This window comes from Pan paniscus, chromosome 11 (genome assembly GCF_029289425.2).
Source record: "Pan paniscus chromosome 11, NHGRI_mPanPan1-v2.0_pri, whole genome shotgun sequence".
Lineage (NCBI taxonomy): Eukaryota > Metazoa > Chordata > Mammalia > Primates > Hominidae > Pan > Pan paniscus.
In genome coordinates this window covers 47200954-47221268 of record NC_073260.2, presented here as the reverse complement: position 1 = coordinate 47221268, position 20315 = coordinate 47200954, and the positions used below count along the sequence as shown (strand labels likewise).

Genomic DNA, 20315 nt, shown 5'->3' with positions numbered 1-20315 from the left:
AGTATGGACTTCTCAACTTCAAAGTTAATTGTTCAGAGTGAGCCTTTTTCCCAGCCAATACTTGGTGTCAATCTTTTATATTCTTCTTTGGTATAGTGGACAGTATACATAAAGCCACTTAATCTTGTTTCCAGTACAGTACTCTGTATAAAGGAATTTGGCCTTGCCCTTGGATGTTATGCTACATAGGAATGCCTCTGTTTACCTGGGGATCTTGAATCATACTGAATAGCCTTGACAGTATGATTTATGGCTGGGGTGGGACAAATCTATACAGTCTTATGGTGGGGGGTGGGTGTACAACACATCAGAAATACCAACAATGTGATTTAGGGTGGAGGTTTTGGGTCATGCACGAGCAGCTGACCTAGAGACTGCGATTAACCACATGGACAATCAATCATGGATATGTAAAGCAGCCTCAGTAAACACTCTAGGTTCCAAGGCTTGGGTGAGCTTCCCTGGCTGGCAATACTCTGTGCATACTGTCACACACTGATGCCAGTAGAGTAATGCTTGCTGACTTCAGAGAGACAGGACAAGAGCTGTGTTTGGTACTTCTCCCGGGCTCTGCCCTCTCCTCTTCCTTTGGCTGATTTTGATCTTTAACATTTCCCTGTCATTAACTGTAACCACAAATACAATAGCTTTCATTGAGTTCTGAGTCTTTCTAGCAAATTATCTAAGCTGAGGGTTGGTTTTAGGAATCCTCCAGGCTTACAAGTACTCTTGTCTTCCATTCACTCCGACTTCTACCAACCAGTCACTTTTTACCTTCCAGATGCCAACTGTGGGGGGAATAAAGTTGCTTAGCAACGTGGAAATGGGAGAAGCTATAAGGCTTCCCAGTGTTCACGCGATCGTCCCTATTTCTGTGCCTCTTCCACCTTTCATCCCAGAGGTTAACTGGTGCTGTGAATTCTGAAATGTAAGTAAGTTTATCAGTTCCTCCATTGATTTAGAATTGGGGTTTCCTGGGTCTACCAAGTTAGTTAACACCGTCTATCTGCTTTCCAATTCCCCAAGTTCTGGTTGTTTCCTCTATTTTCTCCAACTTGTGGGTTTTTGTGTGAATGCATCTGTTGTAGCAGCCATAGGGATGTATCATTCAGATCTCCCTTCAAAAGAATCTGACATAAGGAGTGTAGTTGGTACTTTCAGATCCATCAAGGCATTTGTGCGAAGGCCACGCTCCCCTTGGTCTCCTCCCAGAAACTGACTTGAGGAAGTCAGAGAAACAAAGCCAGGCTATTTCTGCCCAATTCTGAACTCTACTAAAAGGAGTCCTTGCTTGGGAACTCTCCATTGGCCTGACCAAGACTTCGTCTTAGAGTTGCACTGCAGTCTAAGTTTTTGCTAATCAATCAGTCTTCATTTTCTCTTTTTACAGGTGTCAGACCCACACTGCAGTCTGAAGGCTCTCTCGACCTACGCTTGCTCCATCTCCCGTTTATCCTCCATTTATGATGTTTCCTCTAACAAATTCTTGCATATCTAACTTTGTCATGTCATCTGCTTCTCTGAGGACTCAAATTATCACCCGGGATTTTGGAAAGAAGTTTTATTAGAAGTTTTATTAGATGTCTAGTCCACTGTCTTAATAAGAAACCACCATGAAGTTTTTATGTTCTTCAAAGATTACACATTTCAAGTTTCATTTATCTATGGGAGAATGAATTACTTTCAACACATTTATATCTGAGTGAGTTTGTTTATTGTTCTGATTTACTGAAACTTAAAATATTCCATCAAATTATCCAGGAAAATCCAGGTGGCAGAAATATATAATATGTCCATTTCATCAAGAGGTCTCAAATAAATTTTAAAAGGCCAGAAAATGATATATATACTATGCCATTTAAATCACTTCTATCTTCTGTACTTAAGAACTCAAGTATAGAAATAAACTGTGGGCTGAAGTAACATTGTAACCTGCTCCCAACATGACTGCATAGGTGTCCAAGGTTAAGTGTGAAGATTACTGTGAGGTCTGAAGTTACTTGACTAATCAATCCCATTTGAATTTCAATCCAAGCAGCATATTTTACACACACCTGAAGGAAATATCTTCAGTGTGTTCATGTGTGTGTCTATGTGCATGTATGTGTAGGGGATAGGTGTAATTAGGGAAGGGCTGACCGAACAACATTGATAAGTACATGCTAGAAGTCTGCTGTTGTTGGTAATACAGAAACATACACAGTCTTCATATTCAAAGTCTTCACGGGGATGTCTTCTGTAATTTCTAGAATGGAAAGAAAAAGTTGAAAAAAAATCAGTATTTTACCTATTGGGGGTGAATATTTAAAAAAATGTTAACTGCTTGTGTAGTAAGGAATTTGGCCTTATCCTAAGAGTTCTGCCTTTTGTCCCAGCTCCTGAGGTGAACCTCTAAATCCTTGGAATTTCCTAGTAGGAGTCTTTGTTTCTCATGGTGGGTATGTTCACCAAACCTGACAGTTGTTGCTAATGAGACAATTCAGGGTAGTGCTGGCCACGACAGAAAGACCAAGTATATGATTTAGGATGGGGACTTTGGGTCACATGGTATATCAGTTGAGAAAGACAGCAATCATGCCTACAGAATGAAACCTCAACAGAAACTGGACACCAAGGCTCGAGTGAGCTTCCCTGGTTGGTAATATAGTCTCCGTGTTGTCAGATGTAAGGGATGAGAGGAAGAAACATTATCCATGACTCCAGGGTCTCTCTCTCTCTCACTCACTCTCGCTGGTTCTAATGTATATCCTTTCCCTACCCTAATTCAAACCATGAGTGTAATACCTTTCAGTGAGTCTGAGTCCTCCTAGCAGGTTACTGAACCTGAGGGTGGTTTAGGAAAATCCCTGGAACTTGCAGTTGGTGCCAGCAGTGATGGGGGTCTTGTGTGGATCTTTCCCTGAGTAGAATCCTCACTCCTTGCAGGTGGAGTTAGATATCGGGCAGACTCCTGGAGCCTTCTGGAGGACTATGCCATCACTTCACAGTTTGGCTAACTCTGGGTACTGCCAAGATGGTTATTTTTCCTCATACACAGATACTTCCTATGTCTACAAAAAAAGCCTAGAGGCTGTGCCAACTCAGTATCCCAGATATGTGGTTTCAAAATATGATTCTCTATAATTTGAAGAACAGCTATTTTCTAGGTCTGGAGAAGTAAAAGTACATAATAAGCCTAGCACATGTTGCTACGTGAGAAAGCAAGAATTTACCAAAGACAAAGGATCATGTTAAAGAATACAGGATCCAATACGGCCAATGACGAAAACTCTGAGCATCCAAAAATATAACCCAAATGCAATTGATTGAAATATACTGAATATACAACTCAAAAACAAAAAAAAAAAAAAGAAAATTTAAAGTTATCTGCCTACTGTGGAGCATTTTGCTTCTAGTCAGATCTGAATTTAAAGCAAACAGATGAGCTTCCTTTAAAAATAGCTCTTGTCCTACCTAGCAGCAATCCTAGATGTGAGAATACTCTCAAAGCTACTTCCTTAATAGATAATTACAGGACCTGGAGATGATGTTTAGAGTTTAGTGGAGCAAGCAAGAAGACATCTAAGGGTTTCTAAAATGGTCAACATTTTGTGGCTCTTCTAATTTACCAAGTTATTGATACTTTATGAAAGACAATTCTGAGAGAAAAGGCATAATGAAAACGAAGCTATAGATACTAGATTGGAAAGATACTGAATTAGAAAAAGTTCCAACTTTGTGGTAATCTTAGATAAATCACTAAACATTTAAAAGTTCTCACCCACTAAACTTTTGCCTAACTAACGTCACAGAGTAAAGAGAATACAGAAAGGCAGCATAGGTTAAGAATGGTTCTGTGAATTGCAGGTAGTATTATAAATACATAATTCACACAGACACGGTTCTACCCCTGACCAGGTTCAATCATGCCACTGCATTTGCTTGCAAGAACAAGTGAGAGATAAATGTCATCTTCAGCTCCACTGCACAACAGTACTTGGTGACCAAAGGATTTGAGGGACAAGAAGAGTTAAGAATTATCTCTAAAGTTTTATATAAGCTTATCAAAATAGAAAGCTACATTATTAGATGATCTTTACTACCATACCACAATGAAAGTGCCAAGTATGTTCGAGGGAGAGTGAAAAAAGCCTTTGATAGAGTGAAAGACTCATGGACAGAATTAGCAAGACAGGGAAGGCCCAGAGCAGGAAGGATCTTGTGTGGAAGGGAAGATTCTGAGGCATAAGAGAATAAGGAGCTTTGGGGGCTCTAAGCAAGGGAACAAAATCAAGGCAGGAATGTTCATGAAGATAGCTCTGGTGAATAGTACAGACTGCAGACTGGTGACTTTGATGGATGATGAGGCCCAATGATGAGATGAGAGGGAAAACGACAAAGGAGAGTCACTGAAAATAAACCCAGGGAGGGAAGGAGGAACCCAAGAAGAAATAGAGCTTTAGTATTTAACATCATGACAGAAAATTTAAAAGTACGATATGCAGCTAAATTAAAAAAAAAAAAAGCTGCACAGGAAGAAAATGGGAGAATTACACAGAGGCCAAAAATAATGACTCCCATGGGGTCTGGTGGCTTAATGCTTTTGGCACTAAAGAGCTAGGAAAGCAGGGAAAGAAAAGCCTCCGGTATATACAAACCGGGAAGTCCAACAAATCTCTGCTGAAGAAACTGGAACTTCAAATAAGAAACCCATAGCAAAAGGGTTAATTTGAGTAAGTTCCTTCACCACAAGAGAAAAAGTGAAGAGAATGTAATCGGTTAATAATGGCCTTCCAAAGATATGCCCAGGTTCTAAATTCCCAGGAGCTGTGAATGTAACTTTATTTGGAAAAAGAGGAAACAGAAGAGAAGGAGGCAATGTGACCACGGAGTCAGAGACTGAAGTGATGTGGCCACAAGTCATGGGATGCCTGGCGCCACCATAAGCTAGAAGAAGTATATAAGGAATTCTACCACAAAGCCTTCAGAAAGACTGTGGCCTTTCTGACACCCTAATTTCAGTGTCTGGCCTCCAGAGCTGTGAGATGACTTGAGCCATCCCATTTGTGGAAATTTGTTGCAGCAGCCACAGAAACCAATACAGAGAGAATCACCTCACTTAGCTTTGTTTTGGAGTAGGGATAGACAGATCCTGTCTCCATCACAACTCCTGGCCTTTGTGTATGACTGGGAATGCCATAGCTTTTTTTTTTTGAGACGGAGTTTAACTCTTGTTGCCCAGGCTGGAGTGCAGTGATGCAATCTCAGCGCACTGCAACCTCTGCCTCCCAGGTTCAAGAGATTCTCCTGCCTCAGCCTCCCAAGTAGCTGGGATTACAGGCATGTGCCACCATGTCCAGCTAATTTTAGTAGAGATGGGGTTTCACCATATTGGCCATGCTGGTCTTGAACTCCGCCCACCTCAGCCTCCCAAAGTGCTGGGATTACACGAGTGAGCCACCATGCCGACCCAGTCACAGCTTTCTTAACATTCTCCCTGTGGTCCAAAATGATTGAGTTTAAAGTGTGTCTGGGTTGACAGTGTCTCCAAGGAACTAGACATATGCTTCTTAAAACTGGGCTTCAACAGAAACATAACAGAACAAGCAGAGCAGACGGGCAATGTAAACAGAAAGATAGAAACTCAAAGAATAGAATGGTCTGGGTGCGGTGGCTCACCCCTGTAATCCCAGCACTTTGGGAGGCCCAAGTGGGTGGATCACCTGAGGTCTGGAGTTTGAGACCAGCCTGGCCAACATGGTGAAACCCTGTCTCTACTAAAATTACAAAAATTGGGGGAGGAGCCAAGATGGCCGAATAGGAACAGCTCCGGTCTACAACTCCCAGGGTGAGCGACACAGAAGACGGTGATTTCTGAATTTCCATCTGAGGTACCGGATTCATCTCACTAGGGAGTGCCAGACAGTGGGCGCAGGTCAGTGGGTGCACGCACCGTGCGCGAGCCGAAGCAGGGCGAGGCATTGCCTCACTTGGGAAGTGCAAGGGGTCAGGGAGTTCCCTTTCCGAGTCAAAGAAAGGGGTGACGGACGGCACCTGGAAAATCGGGTCACTCCCACCCGAATACTGCGCTTTTCTGATGGGCTTAAAAAACGGCGCACCACGAGATTATACCCCGCACCTGGCTCGGAGGGTCCTACGCCACGGAGTCTTGCTGACTGCTAGCACAGCAGTCTGAGATCAAACTGCAAGGCGGCAGCGGGGCCGGGGGAGGGGCGCCCACCATTGCCGAGGCTTGCTTAGGTAAACAAAGCAGCCCGGAAGCTCGAACTGGGTGGAGCCCACCACAGCTCAAGGAGGCCTGCATGCCTCTGTAGGCTCCACCTCTGGGGGCAGGGCACAGACAAACAAAAAGCAGTAACCTCTGCAGACTTAAATGTCCCTGTCTGACAGCTTTGAAGAGAGCAGTGGTTCTCCCAGCACACAGCTGGAGATCTAAGAATGGGCAGACTGCCTCCTCAAGTGGGTCCCTGACCCCTGACCCCCGAGCAGCCTGTCTGGGAGGCACCCCCCAGCAGGGGCACACTGATACCTCACACGGCAGGGTATTCCAACAGACCTGCAGCTGAGGGTCCTGTCTGTTAGAAGGAAAACTAACAAACAGAAAGGACATCCACACCAAAAACCCATCTGTACATCACCATCATCAAAGACCAAAAGTAGATAAAACCACAAAGATGGGGAAAAAACAGAACAGAAAAACTGGAAACTCTAAAAAGCAGAGCGCCTCTCCTCCTCCAAAGGAACACAGTTCCTCACCAGCAACGGAACAAAGCTGGATGGAGAATGACTTTGACGAGCTGAGAGAAGAAGGCTTCAGACGATCAAATTACTCTGAGCTACGGGAGGACATTCAAACCAAAGGCAAAGAAGTTGAAAACTTTGAAAAAAATTTAGACGAATGTATAACTAGAATAACCAATACAGAGAAGTGCTTAAAGGAGCTGATGGAGCTGAAAACCAAGGCTCAAGAACTACGTGAAGAATGCAGAAGCCTCGGGAGCCGATGCGATCAACTGGAAGAAAGAGTATCAGCGATGGAAGATGAATGAAATGAAGCGAGAAGCGAAGTTTAGAGAAAAAAGAATAAAAAGAAATGAGTAAAGCCTCCAAGAAATATGGGACTATGTGAAAAGACCAAATCTACGTCTGATTGGTGTACCTGAAAGTGATGGGGAGAATGGAACCAAGTTGGAAAACACTCTGCAGGATATTATCCAGGAGAACTTCCCCAATCTAGCAAGGCAGGCCAACGTTCAGATTCAGGAAATACAGAGAACGCCACAAAGATACTCCTCGAGAAGAGCAACTCCAAGACACATAATTGTCAGATTCACCAAAGCTGAAATGAAGGAAAAAATGTTAAGGGCAGCCAGAGAGAAAGGTCGGGTTACCCACAAAGGGAAGCCCATCAGACTAACAGCAGATCTCTCGGCAGAAACCCTACAAGCCAGAAGAGAGTAGGGGCCAATATTCAACATTCTTAAAGAAAAGAATTTTCAACCCAGAATTTCATATCCAGCCAAACTAAGCTTCATCAGCGAAGGAGAAATAAAATACTTTACAGACAAGCAAATGCTGAGAGATTTTGTCACCACCAGGCCTGCCCTAAAAGAGCTCCTGAAGGAAGCGCTAAACATGGAAAGGAACAACGGGTACCAGCTGCTGCAAAATCATGCCAAAATGTAAAGACCATCAAGACTAGGAAGAAACTACATCAACTAATGAGCAAAATAACCAGCTAACATCATAATGACAGGATCAAATTCACACATAACAATATTAACTTTAAATGTAAATGGACTAAATGCTCCAATTAAAAGACACAGACTGGCAAATTGGATAAAGAGTCAAGACCCATCAGTGTGCTGTATTCAGGAAACCCATCTCACGTGCAGAGACACACATAGGCTCAAAATAAAAGGATGGAGGAAGATCTACCAAGCAAATGGAAAACAAAAAAAGGCAGGGGTTGCAATCCTAGTCTCGGATAAAACAGACTTTAAACCAACAAAGATCAAAAGAGACAAAGAAGGCCATTACATAATGGTAAAGGGATCAATTCTTGTTAGAAGAGCTAACTATCCTAAATATATATGCACCCAATACAGGAGCACCCAGATTCATAAAGCAAGTCCTGAGTGACCTACAAAGAGACTTAGACTCCCACACATTAATAATGGGAGACTTTAACACCCCACTGTCAACATTAGACAGATCAACGAGACAGAAAGTCAACAAGGATACCCAGGAATTGAAATCAGCTCTGCACCAAGCGGACCTAGTAGACATCTACAGAACTCTCCACCCCAAATCAACAGAATATACATTTTTTTCAGCACCACACCACACCTATTCAAAAATTGACCACATACTTGGAAGTAAAGCTCTCCTCAGCAAATGTAAAAGAACAGAAAATATAACAAACTATCTCTCAGACCACAGTGCAATCAAACTAGAACTCAGGATTAAGAATCTCACTCAAAACCGCTCAACTACATGGAAACTGAACAACCTCCTCCTGAATGACTAATGGGTACATAACAAAATGAAGGCAGAAATAAAGATGTTCTTTGAAACCAACAAGAACAAAGACACAACATACCAGAATCTCTGGGACACATTCAAAGCAGTGTGTAGAGGGAAATTTATAGCACTAAATGCCCACAAGAGAAAGCAGGAAAGATCCAAAATTGACACCCTAACATCACAATTAAAAGAACTAGAAAAGCAAGAGCAAACACATTCAAAAGCTAGCAGAAGGCAAGAAATAACTAAAATCAGAGCAGAACTGAAGGAAATAGAGACACAAAAAACCCTTCAAAAAATTAATGAATCCAGGAGCTGGTTTTTTGAAAGGATCAACAAAATTGATAGACCGCTAGCAAGACTAATAAAGAAAAAAAGAGAGAAGAATCAAATAGACGCAATACAAAATGATAAAGGGGATATCACCACCGATCCCACAGAAATACAAACTACCATCAGAGAATACTACAAACACCTCTACGCAAATAAACTAGAAAATCTAGAAGAAATGGATAAATTCCTCGACACATACACTCTCCCAAGACTAAACCAGGAAGAAGTTGAATCTCTGAATAGACCAATAACAGGATCTGAAATTGTGGCAATAATCAATAGCCTACCAACCAAAAAGAGTCCAGGACCAGATGTATTCACAGCCGAATTCTACCAGAGGTACAAGGAGGAACTGGTACCATTCCTTCTGAAACTATTCCAATCAATAGAAAAAGAGGGAATCCTCCCTAACTCCTTTTATGAGGCCAGCATCATTCTGATACCAAAGCCAGGCAGAGACACAACAAAAAAAGAGAATTTTAGACCAATATCCTCGATGAACGTTGATGCAAAAATCCTCAATAAAATACTGGCAAAACGAATCCAGCAGCACATCAAAAAGCTTATCCACCATGATCAAGTGGGCTTCATCCCTGGGATGCAAGGCTGGTTCAATATACGCAAATCAATAAATGTAATCCAGCATATAAACAGAGCCAAAGACAAAAACCACATGATTATCTCAATAGATGCAGAAAAAGCCTTTGACAAAATTCAACAACCCTTCATGCTAAAAACTCAATAAATTAGGTATCGATGGGACATATTTCAAAATAAGAAGAGCTATCTATGACAAACCCACAGCCAATATCATACTGAATGGGCAAAAACTGGAAGCATTCCCTTGGAAAACTGGCACAAGACAGGGATGCCCTCTCTCACCACTCCTATTCAACATAGTGTTGAAAGTTCTGGCCAGGGCAATTAGGCAGGAGAAGGAAATAAAGGGTATTCAATTAGGAAAAGAGGAAGTCAAATTGTCCCTGTTTGCAGATGACATGATTGTATATCTAGAAAACCCCATTGTCTCAGCCCAAAATCTCCTTAAGCTGATAAGCAACTTCAGCAAAGTCTCACGATACAAAATCAATGTACAAAAATCACAAGCATTCTTATACACCAATAACAGACAAACAGAGAGCCAAATCATGAGTGAACTCCCATTCACAATTGCTTCAAAGAGAATAAAATCCCTAGGAATCCAACTTACAAGGGATGTGAAGGACCTCTTCAAGGAGAACTACAAACCACTGCTCAAGGAAATAAAAGAGGATACAAACAAATGGAAGAACATTCCATGCTCATGGGTAGGAAGAATCAATATTGTGAAAATGGTCATACTGCCCAGGGTAATTTATAGATTCAATGCCATCCCCATCAAGCTACCAATGCCTTTCTTCACAGAATTGGAAAAAACTACTTTAAAAGTTCATATGGAACCAAAAAGGAGCCCGCATCGCCAAGTCAATCCTAAGCCAAAAGAACAAGGCTGGAGGCATCACACTACCTGACTTCAAACTATACTACAAGGCTACAGTAACCAAAACAGCATGGTACTGGTACCAAAACAGAGATATAGATCAATGGAACAGAACAGAGCCCTCGGAAATAATGCCACGTATCTACAACTATCTGATCTTTGACAAACCTGAGAAAAACAAGCAATGGGGAAAGGATTCCCTATTTAATAAATGGTGCTGGGAAAACTGGCTAGCCGTATGTAGAAAGCTGAAACTGGATCCCTTCCTTACACCTTATACAAAAATCAAGATGGATTAAAGACTTAAACGTTAGACCTAAAACCATAAAAACCCTAGAAGAAAACCTAGGCATTACCATTCAGGACATAGGCATGGGCAAGGACTTCATGTCTAAAACACCAAAAGCAATGGCAACAAAAGACAAAATTGACAAATGGGATCTAATTAAACTAAAGAGCTTCTGCACAGCAAAAGAAACTACCATCAGAGTGAACAGGCAACCTACAGAATGGGAGAAAATTTTCGCAACCTACTCATCTGACAAAGGGCTAATATCCAGAATCTACAATGAACTCCAACAAATTTATAAGAAAAAAACAACTCCATCAAAAAGTGGGCAAAGGACATGAACAGACACTTCAAAAAAGAAGACATTTATGCAGCCAAAAAACACATGAAAAAATGCTCACCATCACTGGCCATGAGAGAAATGCAAATCAAAACCACAATGAGATACCATCTCACACCAGTTAGAATGGCAATCATTCAAAAGTCAGGAAACAACAGGTGCTGGAGAGGATGTGGAGAAATAGGAACACTTTTACACTGTTGGTGGGACTGTAAACTAGTTCAACCATTGTGGAAATCAGTGTGGCGATTCCTCAGGGATCTAAAACTGGAAATACCATTTGACCTAGCCATTCCATTACTGGGTACATACCCAAAGGACTATAAATCATGCTGCTATAAAGACACATGTACACGTATGTTTATTGTGGCATTATTCACAATAGCAAAGACTTGGAACCAACCCAAATGTCCAACAATGATAGACTGGATTAAGAAAATGTGGCACATATACAACATGGAATACTATGCAGCCATAAAAAATGATGAGTTCATGTCCTTTGTAGGGACATGGATGAAATTGGAAATCATCATTCTCAGTAAACTATCGCAAGAACAAAAAACCAAACACCGCATATTCTCACTCATAGGGGGGAAATGAACAATGAGATCACATGGACACAGGAAGGGGAATATCACACTCTGGGGACTGTTGTGGGGTGGGGGGAGGGGGGAGGGATAGCATTGGGAGATATACCTAATGCTAGATGACGAGTTAGTGGGTGCAGCACACCAGCATGGCACATGTATACATATGTAACTAACCTGCACAATATGCACATGTACCCTAAAACTTAAAGTATAATAATAATAAAAATAATCATAAAAAAAAAAAATAAAATTACAAAAATTATCTGCACATGGTGGCACATGCCTGTAATTCCAGCTACTCGGGAGGCTGAGGCAGGAGAATCGCTTGAACCCAGGAGGTGAAGGTTGCAACGAGCTGGGATATTGTGCCACTGCACTCCAGCCTGGGCAACAAGAGTGAAACTCTGTCTCAAAACAAACAAACAAACAAAAAAACAAACAAAAAACACGAATAGAATGAAAATGGTAGAAATTAGGCAGGGTGTGGTGGTTCTCGCTTGTAATCCCAATGCTTTGGGAGGCCAAGGTGGGAGGATCACTTGAAGGCAGGAGTTCAAGACCAGCCTTGACCTTATAGCGAGACCCTGACCCTACAAAAAAATTTTAAAATTAGCTGGGCATGGTGGCGCGTGCCTGTAGTCCTAGCTAGGGAGGCTGAGGTGGGAGGATCGCTGGATCCCAGGAGTTTGAGGCTGCAGTGAGCTGTGATTGAGCCACTGCACTGCAGCCTGCGTGACAGAACAAGACCAAGTCTCAAAAACAAAACAAAACAAAACAAAAAAACCAAAACACTGTAACAGAAATAAAGACTGCCTTATACCAAAAAATGTACACCTAGGGAAATCATAAACTGCAGAAAGTAAAAGACAAAGGGAAAATCTTCAAGGAAGCAGAGAAAAGAAGCACCTTACCTGCAGAGGAACAAGGGTAAGATAAAAAAGCCAAAATTATCCAGAATTTAGTATATAAGGACAAAAGGAGGGAAAATAGGAAAAGAGAATAAGAGGTAGGATAGAGTGAGAAAGTCCATCTAAAATATGTCTAAACAAGGTGTCAGAAGGAGAGAATACCAGAGAGAATGAATAACAGGTAAGTTGGACAAGATAATGTCGGCAATTTTCCACAAGTGCCGAAAGACACAAATACTGACACAGAAAGCCCAATAAATCCCAGGCTATCAGGTGTTACAAATAAAAGGATGGGATGGTAAAAGTCTTGAATTGAGATGTCAAGAATGGGTATAAATAGAAAAAAACAGATCCCACAAAGGGAAGCTGTCTGGGGAAGTGATTGCAGTGGCAGCAAGATTAAAGTGAACATGTCTGATGTGTAGCAGGATTACAGAACGAAACTCAGAGGGTAGGGTGAGGATGTCAACAGAGAAGTTGACAGAGCAGCCACAGAAGCTGAAATCTCAGAAGTGAATAGTGCTAAGTGGGAGAACGGGAGGAGGAGAAAATAAGCTGCCTGACACCAGCAAGTAAGTGCAGGTCGCCATCCTTAATTTCTATTTTCTAGATAATAGAATGTGAAATATGTCAACTGATGACCTAGCTCTTCACAGTGTTATGTGTCTCGAGAAAATGCAGGTAAGCATGTTTTATAAACTGTAAAGGGAGGTATAATGTCAGCTGTAAGGCTGTAATGTCAGGCTATTTTACAACCCTGTGATAATTTTGACTTTTGGGGGAAAGAACAATTTTAGGGTCAGCAAATATGCTGATTTACCTAGAAGCATGTATTTTTAATAACATACCAATGTAGTTTTTAGATTTAGCAAAAAGTAATTATACTTTTAATTGCTATTAAAAAATTATATTATTGACCGGGCGTCACGGCTCACGCCTGTAATCCCAGCACTTTGGGAGGCCAAGGCGGGCAGATCACCTGAGGTCAGGAGTTTGAGACCAGCCTGGCCAACATGGTGAAACCCCGTCTCTACTAAAAATCCAAAAATGAGCCAGCCATGGTGGCAGGCGCCCGTAGTCCCAGCTACTCGGAAGTCTGAGGCAGGAGAATCCTTGTTCCTGGGTTGAAGCCCCAGGCCTGAACCCAGGAGGCAAAGGTTGCAGTAAGCCAAGATCGTGCCACTGCACTCCAGCCTGGGAGACAAAGTGAGACTCAGTCTCAAAAAAAAAAAAAAGAAAAGAAAATTATATTATGGTAAATTTCTGGGGAAAGAATAACAAAACAGGATAACAATAGTACTATCTTACATGTATATGCTACAAATGGTTAATGGCATCAAAATCTACTTTCAACAAAAATAAAAAACTTACGGTCCACAATCTCCTTACCCTGCGTTTGGGTCTCATTCAGAAACAGCTTTAGCTTCCTGCTCCGAAGGCCAAACACCTTGGCTGCTTCATACAGAAGACCTTGGTGGGTGAGTCCATTCTGCCCAAGTGGGTTTTCAAGCAGGAGAGTGCCCACTGTCCCCATTAAACACTCTGTGGAAGACAGAACAAACTGGATTAAATCTCCAGAGTTCACCCTCTAGCTCCAAAAGAGGTGGCCACTGCGGACAGCTCTAACAGGCAGTGCTGAGGCCAGCAGTGCGTCCAGGAGCGTGAGTGTGACCGCTGAAGATGCAGTCCATGCAGAAACAGCTCTCAACATTTCATAGAGGTGAAGGGGAAGGGGAAAAAGAAAAAAAAAAAAAACTTATATAAAAGCCCAGCAGCTTGGGGAGCAGATACTCAGTACACAGTGAAGTGAGGAGCCCGAAGACTTCAGTACAAATGTGCACAATGAGGATCCTAAAATATCAGGAAAAAAATCACTATCAATCTAGTCTGTTGATTAAGGCATGGAGGTATAGAAGTTTTCAGAACATTTTTCCTCAGAAAAGAATGTAAAATTTGAGATTAAAATGTTTTGGCACTCAAACAATTTAGTTGTAATTTTTACCTAACCAGTTTTTTCATTTCCTAACCATGCCAGATGGATGAGGGTCTCTATAACACACCAAAAGAAAAGCCTGTGGTTGCTCCCCAAAGTTGCGTGAGAGCCCACACTTTAAAGCAATACTTTGAAGCCGACTAGAAATACACACATATTTGAATATTAAAGACAACCTCAATGCCCAGCACCCCACAGTCTGCCTGCTGTGGGGAGGCACATACCTTGTGGCTCCGCATTCAGGAGCTGTAGGTTGATATACTGACAAAGAAGAGTACTAGAACTGTTGATCAGAGAGGGAGCCGATCCTGCAGTCACACAAAGTGTTTTTCCACTAAGACTCAGTAAGTCAGTTTGGTTTTGTATTTCTAAAAATAACAACAACAATTCTTTCAGGGTTAACGAACAAATTCAAAACTGAAGTCATTCAATTTTTCCTATTTAACTATCATGTATCTTTTTACGATAATGCTTTCCACTTAATTTCTGTTTATCAAGAGACATTGCCTTTTCTATAAAACCAGCCTTTAATGACATGTAATGGTAGGAAATCTCAATGTTGCAAAACAAACATCACAATATTCATAATCTGAAATATAGGGCTAATTGTTTTCTCTATTTTAGTATTTTCTCTGTATAATACAGCTCCTCTTAAAATTTCCTCCTGTATCAGAATCTCAAGCTTCACCATGAAAAACTTACATTAAAAAGTGCTAATTACAGTCAGAAGATGTTATTTGACTCAGGAGCAGATGTGAAAAAAAGCATGATACACAGAACATATGCAGTGTAATTTCATTTAGAGAACATTAAACGTTGCTTGGGGATGCATGCGCAGGCAGATGACTGGTAATGGTTGTGATATAGGACAGGCCCACAGGGCAGCCTCCAAATATTGAGTGGAAATGGTAGGTATGAGACTAGGCTGGGGCACTGGCTCAGGGAACAAGGAACCTGCTGCACCAGTGGCTAGATGCTCATGCTCAGCCTAGGCCCCACATGGTCTCTTCTCTCAACCACAGGTGTGGCCTTGTAGGAAGTCTTCCAGGACTGGCTGGCAGAGAAAGAAAACATTTTAGGGCTTGCTGTGTAGGGCTTTACTGCACAATACGCTGTATCATCCAAAGTAGACAATTACAGTCTTAACGGCCCTGTTCTGACTCTGGGTAGCCCTGAAGAATAGTGATGGGTGGAAATCCTCCCAATGGGCACAGCTTCTTTCAGTGCAGCCGGCTGGTCATTTTGCTCAGCAGAAATAGCTAGGAGTAGATCTACACTGATTCATGGACACTGGCCAATAGCTGGACTAAACGAGAACAGCCAGGGACTCAAAGAACAGAATTAGAAAACTGGTGACAAGGAAGTTAGGGCAAGAGGTATGTGGACAGATCTCTACAAATGGGCAGACTATGAATGAGGATCTAAAAATGGGTGAGGCTGGGCACAGTGGCTCACACCTGTAATCCTATCACTCTGGGAGGCAGAAAGGGGAGGACTGCTTGAGGCCAGGAGACTGAGCCTGGGCAATACAGCAAGACCTCCTCTCTACAAAAAAGAAAAGAATTAGCCAGGCATGGTGGCATGTGTCTGTACTCCTAGTTACTTTGGAGGCTGAGGTGGGAGGACTGCTTGAGCCCAGAAGTTTGAGGTTACACTGAACTATGATTGAGCCACTGCACTCCAGCCTGAGTGATAGAGTGAGACCCTGTCTCAAAAAATAAAAAATAAAAAGTAAATAATTAATAATAATAATAATAATCAGTGGACATGATCTATTCTGCCGCCAGCCACTTCTGCCCTTGCCCAATGGACTGATGAACAAAGGGGCCACCCAGGCTGGGAGGAAGAATAACCACGGGCTCCACAACATTACTTCCACTCCCTAAGGCTGATTTTGCTACAGCTGCTACTGCGTATCCCACCTACCAACAGCGGGAACCATTACTTGAGCTTTCGATACAGTGTTATTGCCAGGAAAGACAAGCCAGACTCCTGATGGCAGCTTGGTTGTACTGCACTGTTTCCATTATGGGAAAAGGCAGTGCTTTGGTCTTACTGGAACACACACTCCTTTTGGACAAGGATTTGCCACTGTCACCTATAATGCTTCTGGCAAACCCACCATCCATGGAGGTAGAAAATGTCTTATTTACCAACACAGCATTCCACATAGCATCGCTTGACCAGAGAACTCATTTTTCAGCAAATGAAGTGTGGCATTATGTATATTAATATATATTAGCCAATTCTTATTTTTCCACTCTCTTATTTCCTTACCATATAACATGAAATATTTTAACGGGTTAACCTTATACCTCAGTGAAGTTAAAGAACAGCAAAAGAGGGACGTATGGCTCAGCTAGAAGAGAAATCAACATCACCCAAAGAAGGATAAGGTAACTTTCTATCTCGTTTTGGGTAATGAAGTTAGCATCTTTGAAGCAGTACAAGAAAGAGTTAAAAGTGTGATTTTTTTTTTTTTTTAATCTACTAGGGTCTTTATTTGGAAGTTACATATGATTTAAAGAGCCATGTATAGATGTCAAGATCACAATGGGGTGAACTATGGTGGTTTCATCCTGTGTCAATGCAGCTAAGCTAAAACTATTTCCCAGGTTCTCTGTCTGACCTGGTTCTGGGTAATGGCTTGATCACAGACAAATCTACACAGGATTTAGAAGGTAGAAGTTTAGTAACAGTCATTATGCTAAACAGGCTAACATGGGGCCCGTGCCCTTGGCTTTCTCAGGTTGCTGTGAATCTGCCAACTTGTTGGGTTAAGTGGGACAGTGAGCAGCCCACGCTCCTGCCTCTGCTCTTCCAACTTCCAGGCCAGGAATGTGTGCAACTCTCTGGAAAAGTGTACCAGCAGTTTCTTCTGCAAGGCACCTGTCAGTGTGGGATGAGGTCAGATAGATGTGCACTCTAGCCTGTTTTTGCTCGTTTCTACTTCTCATCCTACCGTGACTTTAGGCAGAGATCCAGCTTTCCACTGACTTATCCACCACCTTGGTGGAACCTGGTTAGAGATTTTTCTCAGACCTCTAACTTGCTACCTTCTTGTAGAATTTTACTTGGTTTCTCCCACATTGCTTTTGCTTCTCCTATCCAACCTTTAATGGATACAATAGCAAACAGTTTTCCAGTGGTTCCAACAATTCATAATCCAGCAGTGAATGAGAGTTCCCATTATGCAATATCCCTGACAACATTTGAGTCTGCCAGATTCTTCTAGTTTTTGCCAATCTGGTGGCAGTTAATAGTACCTCACTGTGGTACTATCTTGCAAGTTCCTGATTACCATTAAGATGCACCAGTTGTTCCTTAGTTGGCCATTTGCATTTCTTCTTTTAAGTTATTTAAAAGTTTCTGAAAATGAGCATTCAGATTCATAAAATGAGTATTAGTTTTCTGAGGCTGCCATAGTAAAGTCCCATAAACTGCAGGGGGCTAGGGAATAAAAATAAAATAAATTTACTGTCTCAAAGTTCTGGAGGTCAGAAGTCCAAAATTAAAGTGTTGGCAGATGTGCTCCCTCTGAAACCTGTAGGCGAATCCTTTTTTGCCTCTTCCTAGCTTCTGGAGGCTCCCGGCAATCTTGGTTGTTTCTTGGCTTGCAGCTGTGTGTAACTCCAATCTCTGCCTTTGTCACCACATGGCATTTTCTCCGTGTGTTTCTATGTCTTCACATGGCCACCTTTTTTTTTTTTTTTATTGATCATTCTTGGGTGTTTCTCGCAGAGGGGGATTTGGCAGGGTCACAGGACAATAGTGGAGGGAAGGTCAGCAGATAAACAAGTGAACAAAGGTCTCTGGTTTTCCTAGGCAGAGGACCCTGCAGCCTTCCGCAGTGTTTGTGTCCCTGGGTACTTGAGATTAGGGAGTGGCGATGACTCTTAACGAGCATGCTGCCTTCAAGCATCTGTTTAACAAAGCACATCTTGCACCACCCTTAATCCATTCAACCCTGAGTGGACACAGCACATGTTTCAGAGAGCACAGGGTTGGGGGTAAGGTCACAGATCAACAGGATCCCAAGGCAGAAGAATTTTTCTTAGTACAGAACAAAATGAAGAGTTTCCCATGTCTACCTCTTTCTACACAGACACGGCAACCATCCGATTTCTCAATCTTTTCCCCACCTTTCCCCCCTTTCTATTCCACAAAACCGCCATTGTCATCATGGCCCGTTCTCAATGAGCTGTTGGGTACACCTCCCAGACGGGGTGGTGGCCGGGCAGAGGGGCTCCTCACTTCCTAGTAGGGGCGGCCGGGCAGAGGCGCCCCTCACCTCCCGGACGGGGCGGCTGGCCGGGCGGGGGGCTGACCCCCCCACCTCCCTCCCAGACGGGGCAGCTGGCCAGGCAGAGGGGCTCCTCACTTCCCAGTAGGGGCGGCCGGACAGAGGCGCCCCTCACCTCCCGGACGGGGCGGCTGGCCGGGCGGTGGGCTGACCCCCCCCACCTCCCTCCCGGACGGGGTGGCTGCCGGGCGGAGACGCTCCTCACTTCCCAGACGGGGTGGCTGCCGGGCAGAGGGGCTCCTCACTTCTCAGACGGGGCGGCTGCTGGGCGGAGGGGCTCCTCACTTCTCAGACGGGGTGGTTGCCAGGCAGAGGGTCTCCTCACTTCTCAGACGGGGCGGCCGGGCAGAGACGCTCCTCACATCCCGGACGGGGCAGCAGGGCAGAGGCGCTCCCCACATCTCAGACGATGGGCGGCCGGGCAGAGACGCTCCTCACTTCCTAGATGGGATGGCGGCCGGGAAGAGGCGCTCCTCACTTCCTAGATGGGATGGCCGCCGGGCAGAGACGCTCCTCACTTTCCAGACTGGGCAGCCAGGCAGAGGGGCTCCTCACATCCCAGATGATGGGCGGCCAGGCAGAGACGCTCCTCACTTCCCAGACGGGGTGGCGGCCGGGCAGAGGCTGCAATCTCGGCACTTTGGGAGGCCAAGGCAGGCGGCTGGGAGATGGAGGTTGTAGCGAGCCGAGATCACGCCACTGCACTCCAGCCTGGGCACCATTGAGCACTGAGTGAACGAGACTCCGTCTGCAATCCCGGCACCTCGGGAGGCCGAGGCTGGCGGATCACTCGCGGTTAGGAGCTGGAGACCAGCCCGATGGTCACCTTCTTATAATGACAAGAGTCATACTGGATTAGGGGCCCACGCTACTCCAGTATGACCTCATCCTAACTAGTTACATCTGCGATAATCCTATTTCCACAGGTCACATTTAGAGATACAAGGGGTTAGGACATAATCTTTTTTTTTCAGAGGTCACAATTCAATACGTAACAGTGGGAGAATGCATCTATAATTCTTTAAAAATTTTTCAGGTTTGCTTTATTGAGAATCCAGACTTAGTGAGATCCAGGCATTGTGTTTAATAAAGTTAAAACTCATGGTTGGGTGTGGTAGCTCACACCCGGAATCTCGGCACTTTGGGAGGCCAAGGCAGGGGGACTGCTTAAGGCCCTGGGTTCAAGACCAGACTGGGCAATATACTGACTTGGTCTCTCCAAAAAAATTAAATAAAATTAGCCAAGCATGGTGGTGCATGCCTGTAGTCCCAGTTACTTGGGAGGTCAAGGCAGGAGGATTACTTGAGCCCAGGAGGCCGAGGGTGCAGTGAGCCATGACTGCATCACTGTACTCCAGCATGGGTGACAAGAGTGAGACCCTGTCTCAAAAACAAAAACAACCTCACAACGGAGGACTCTGAAGCCTGAAGTCCACCAGCTAGCTAACAGGTGAGAGGGAAAGATTAGATCCATTAAGCCCAGGGTTTTCAGTCACATGACACAATGAGGAGGCATGAATAGACACTGCAGGCAGGCACTGCTGACGAGTTGG

The 20315-nt window shown here is 43.5% G+C and overlaps 2 protein-coding genes across 5 annotated transcripts in view; one reads left to right on the top strand and one right to left on the bottom strand.

The window, feature by feature from the left end:
• Window positions 1-1695, top strand: part of LOC106635122 (serine palmitoyltransferase 1-like) — a 62896-nt gene extending 61201 nt beyond the window's left edge. For 2 of the 3 annotated variants that reach the window (XR_010109123.1, XR_010109124.1), the window contains 2 exons: window positions 782-928; window positions 1391-1695. Coding sequence is in view for 1 of the 3 variants with exons in the window: in XM_063594333.1 (XP_063450403.1) it covers window positions 782-803 (22 nt within the window). In the remaining 2 variants the exon portion in view is untranslated. Of the gene's footprint in view, window positions 1-781 lie in introns of all 3 variants that reach the window. The other variant, XM_063594333.1, reaches the window with a different exon arrangement.
• The window catches only part of IARS1 (isoleucyl-tRNA synthetase 1), an 83530-nt gene continuing 64906 nt past the window's right edge, over window positions 1692-20315 (bottom strand). For both annotated transcript variants that reach the window (XM_003807832.5, XM_003807833.5), the window contains exons 32-34: window positions 14684-14827; window positions 13856-14008; window positions 1692-2245 (exon numbers count right to left, since the gene is read on the bottom strand). In XM_003807832.5, coding sequence (XP_003807880.1) covers window positions 2163-2245; window positions 13856-14008; window positions 14684-14827 — 380 coding nt within the window. In that variant the 3' untranslated portion in view covers window positions 1692-2162. The remainder of the gene's footprint in view (window positions 2246-13855; window positions 14009-14683; window positions 14828-20315) is intronic.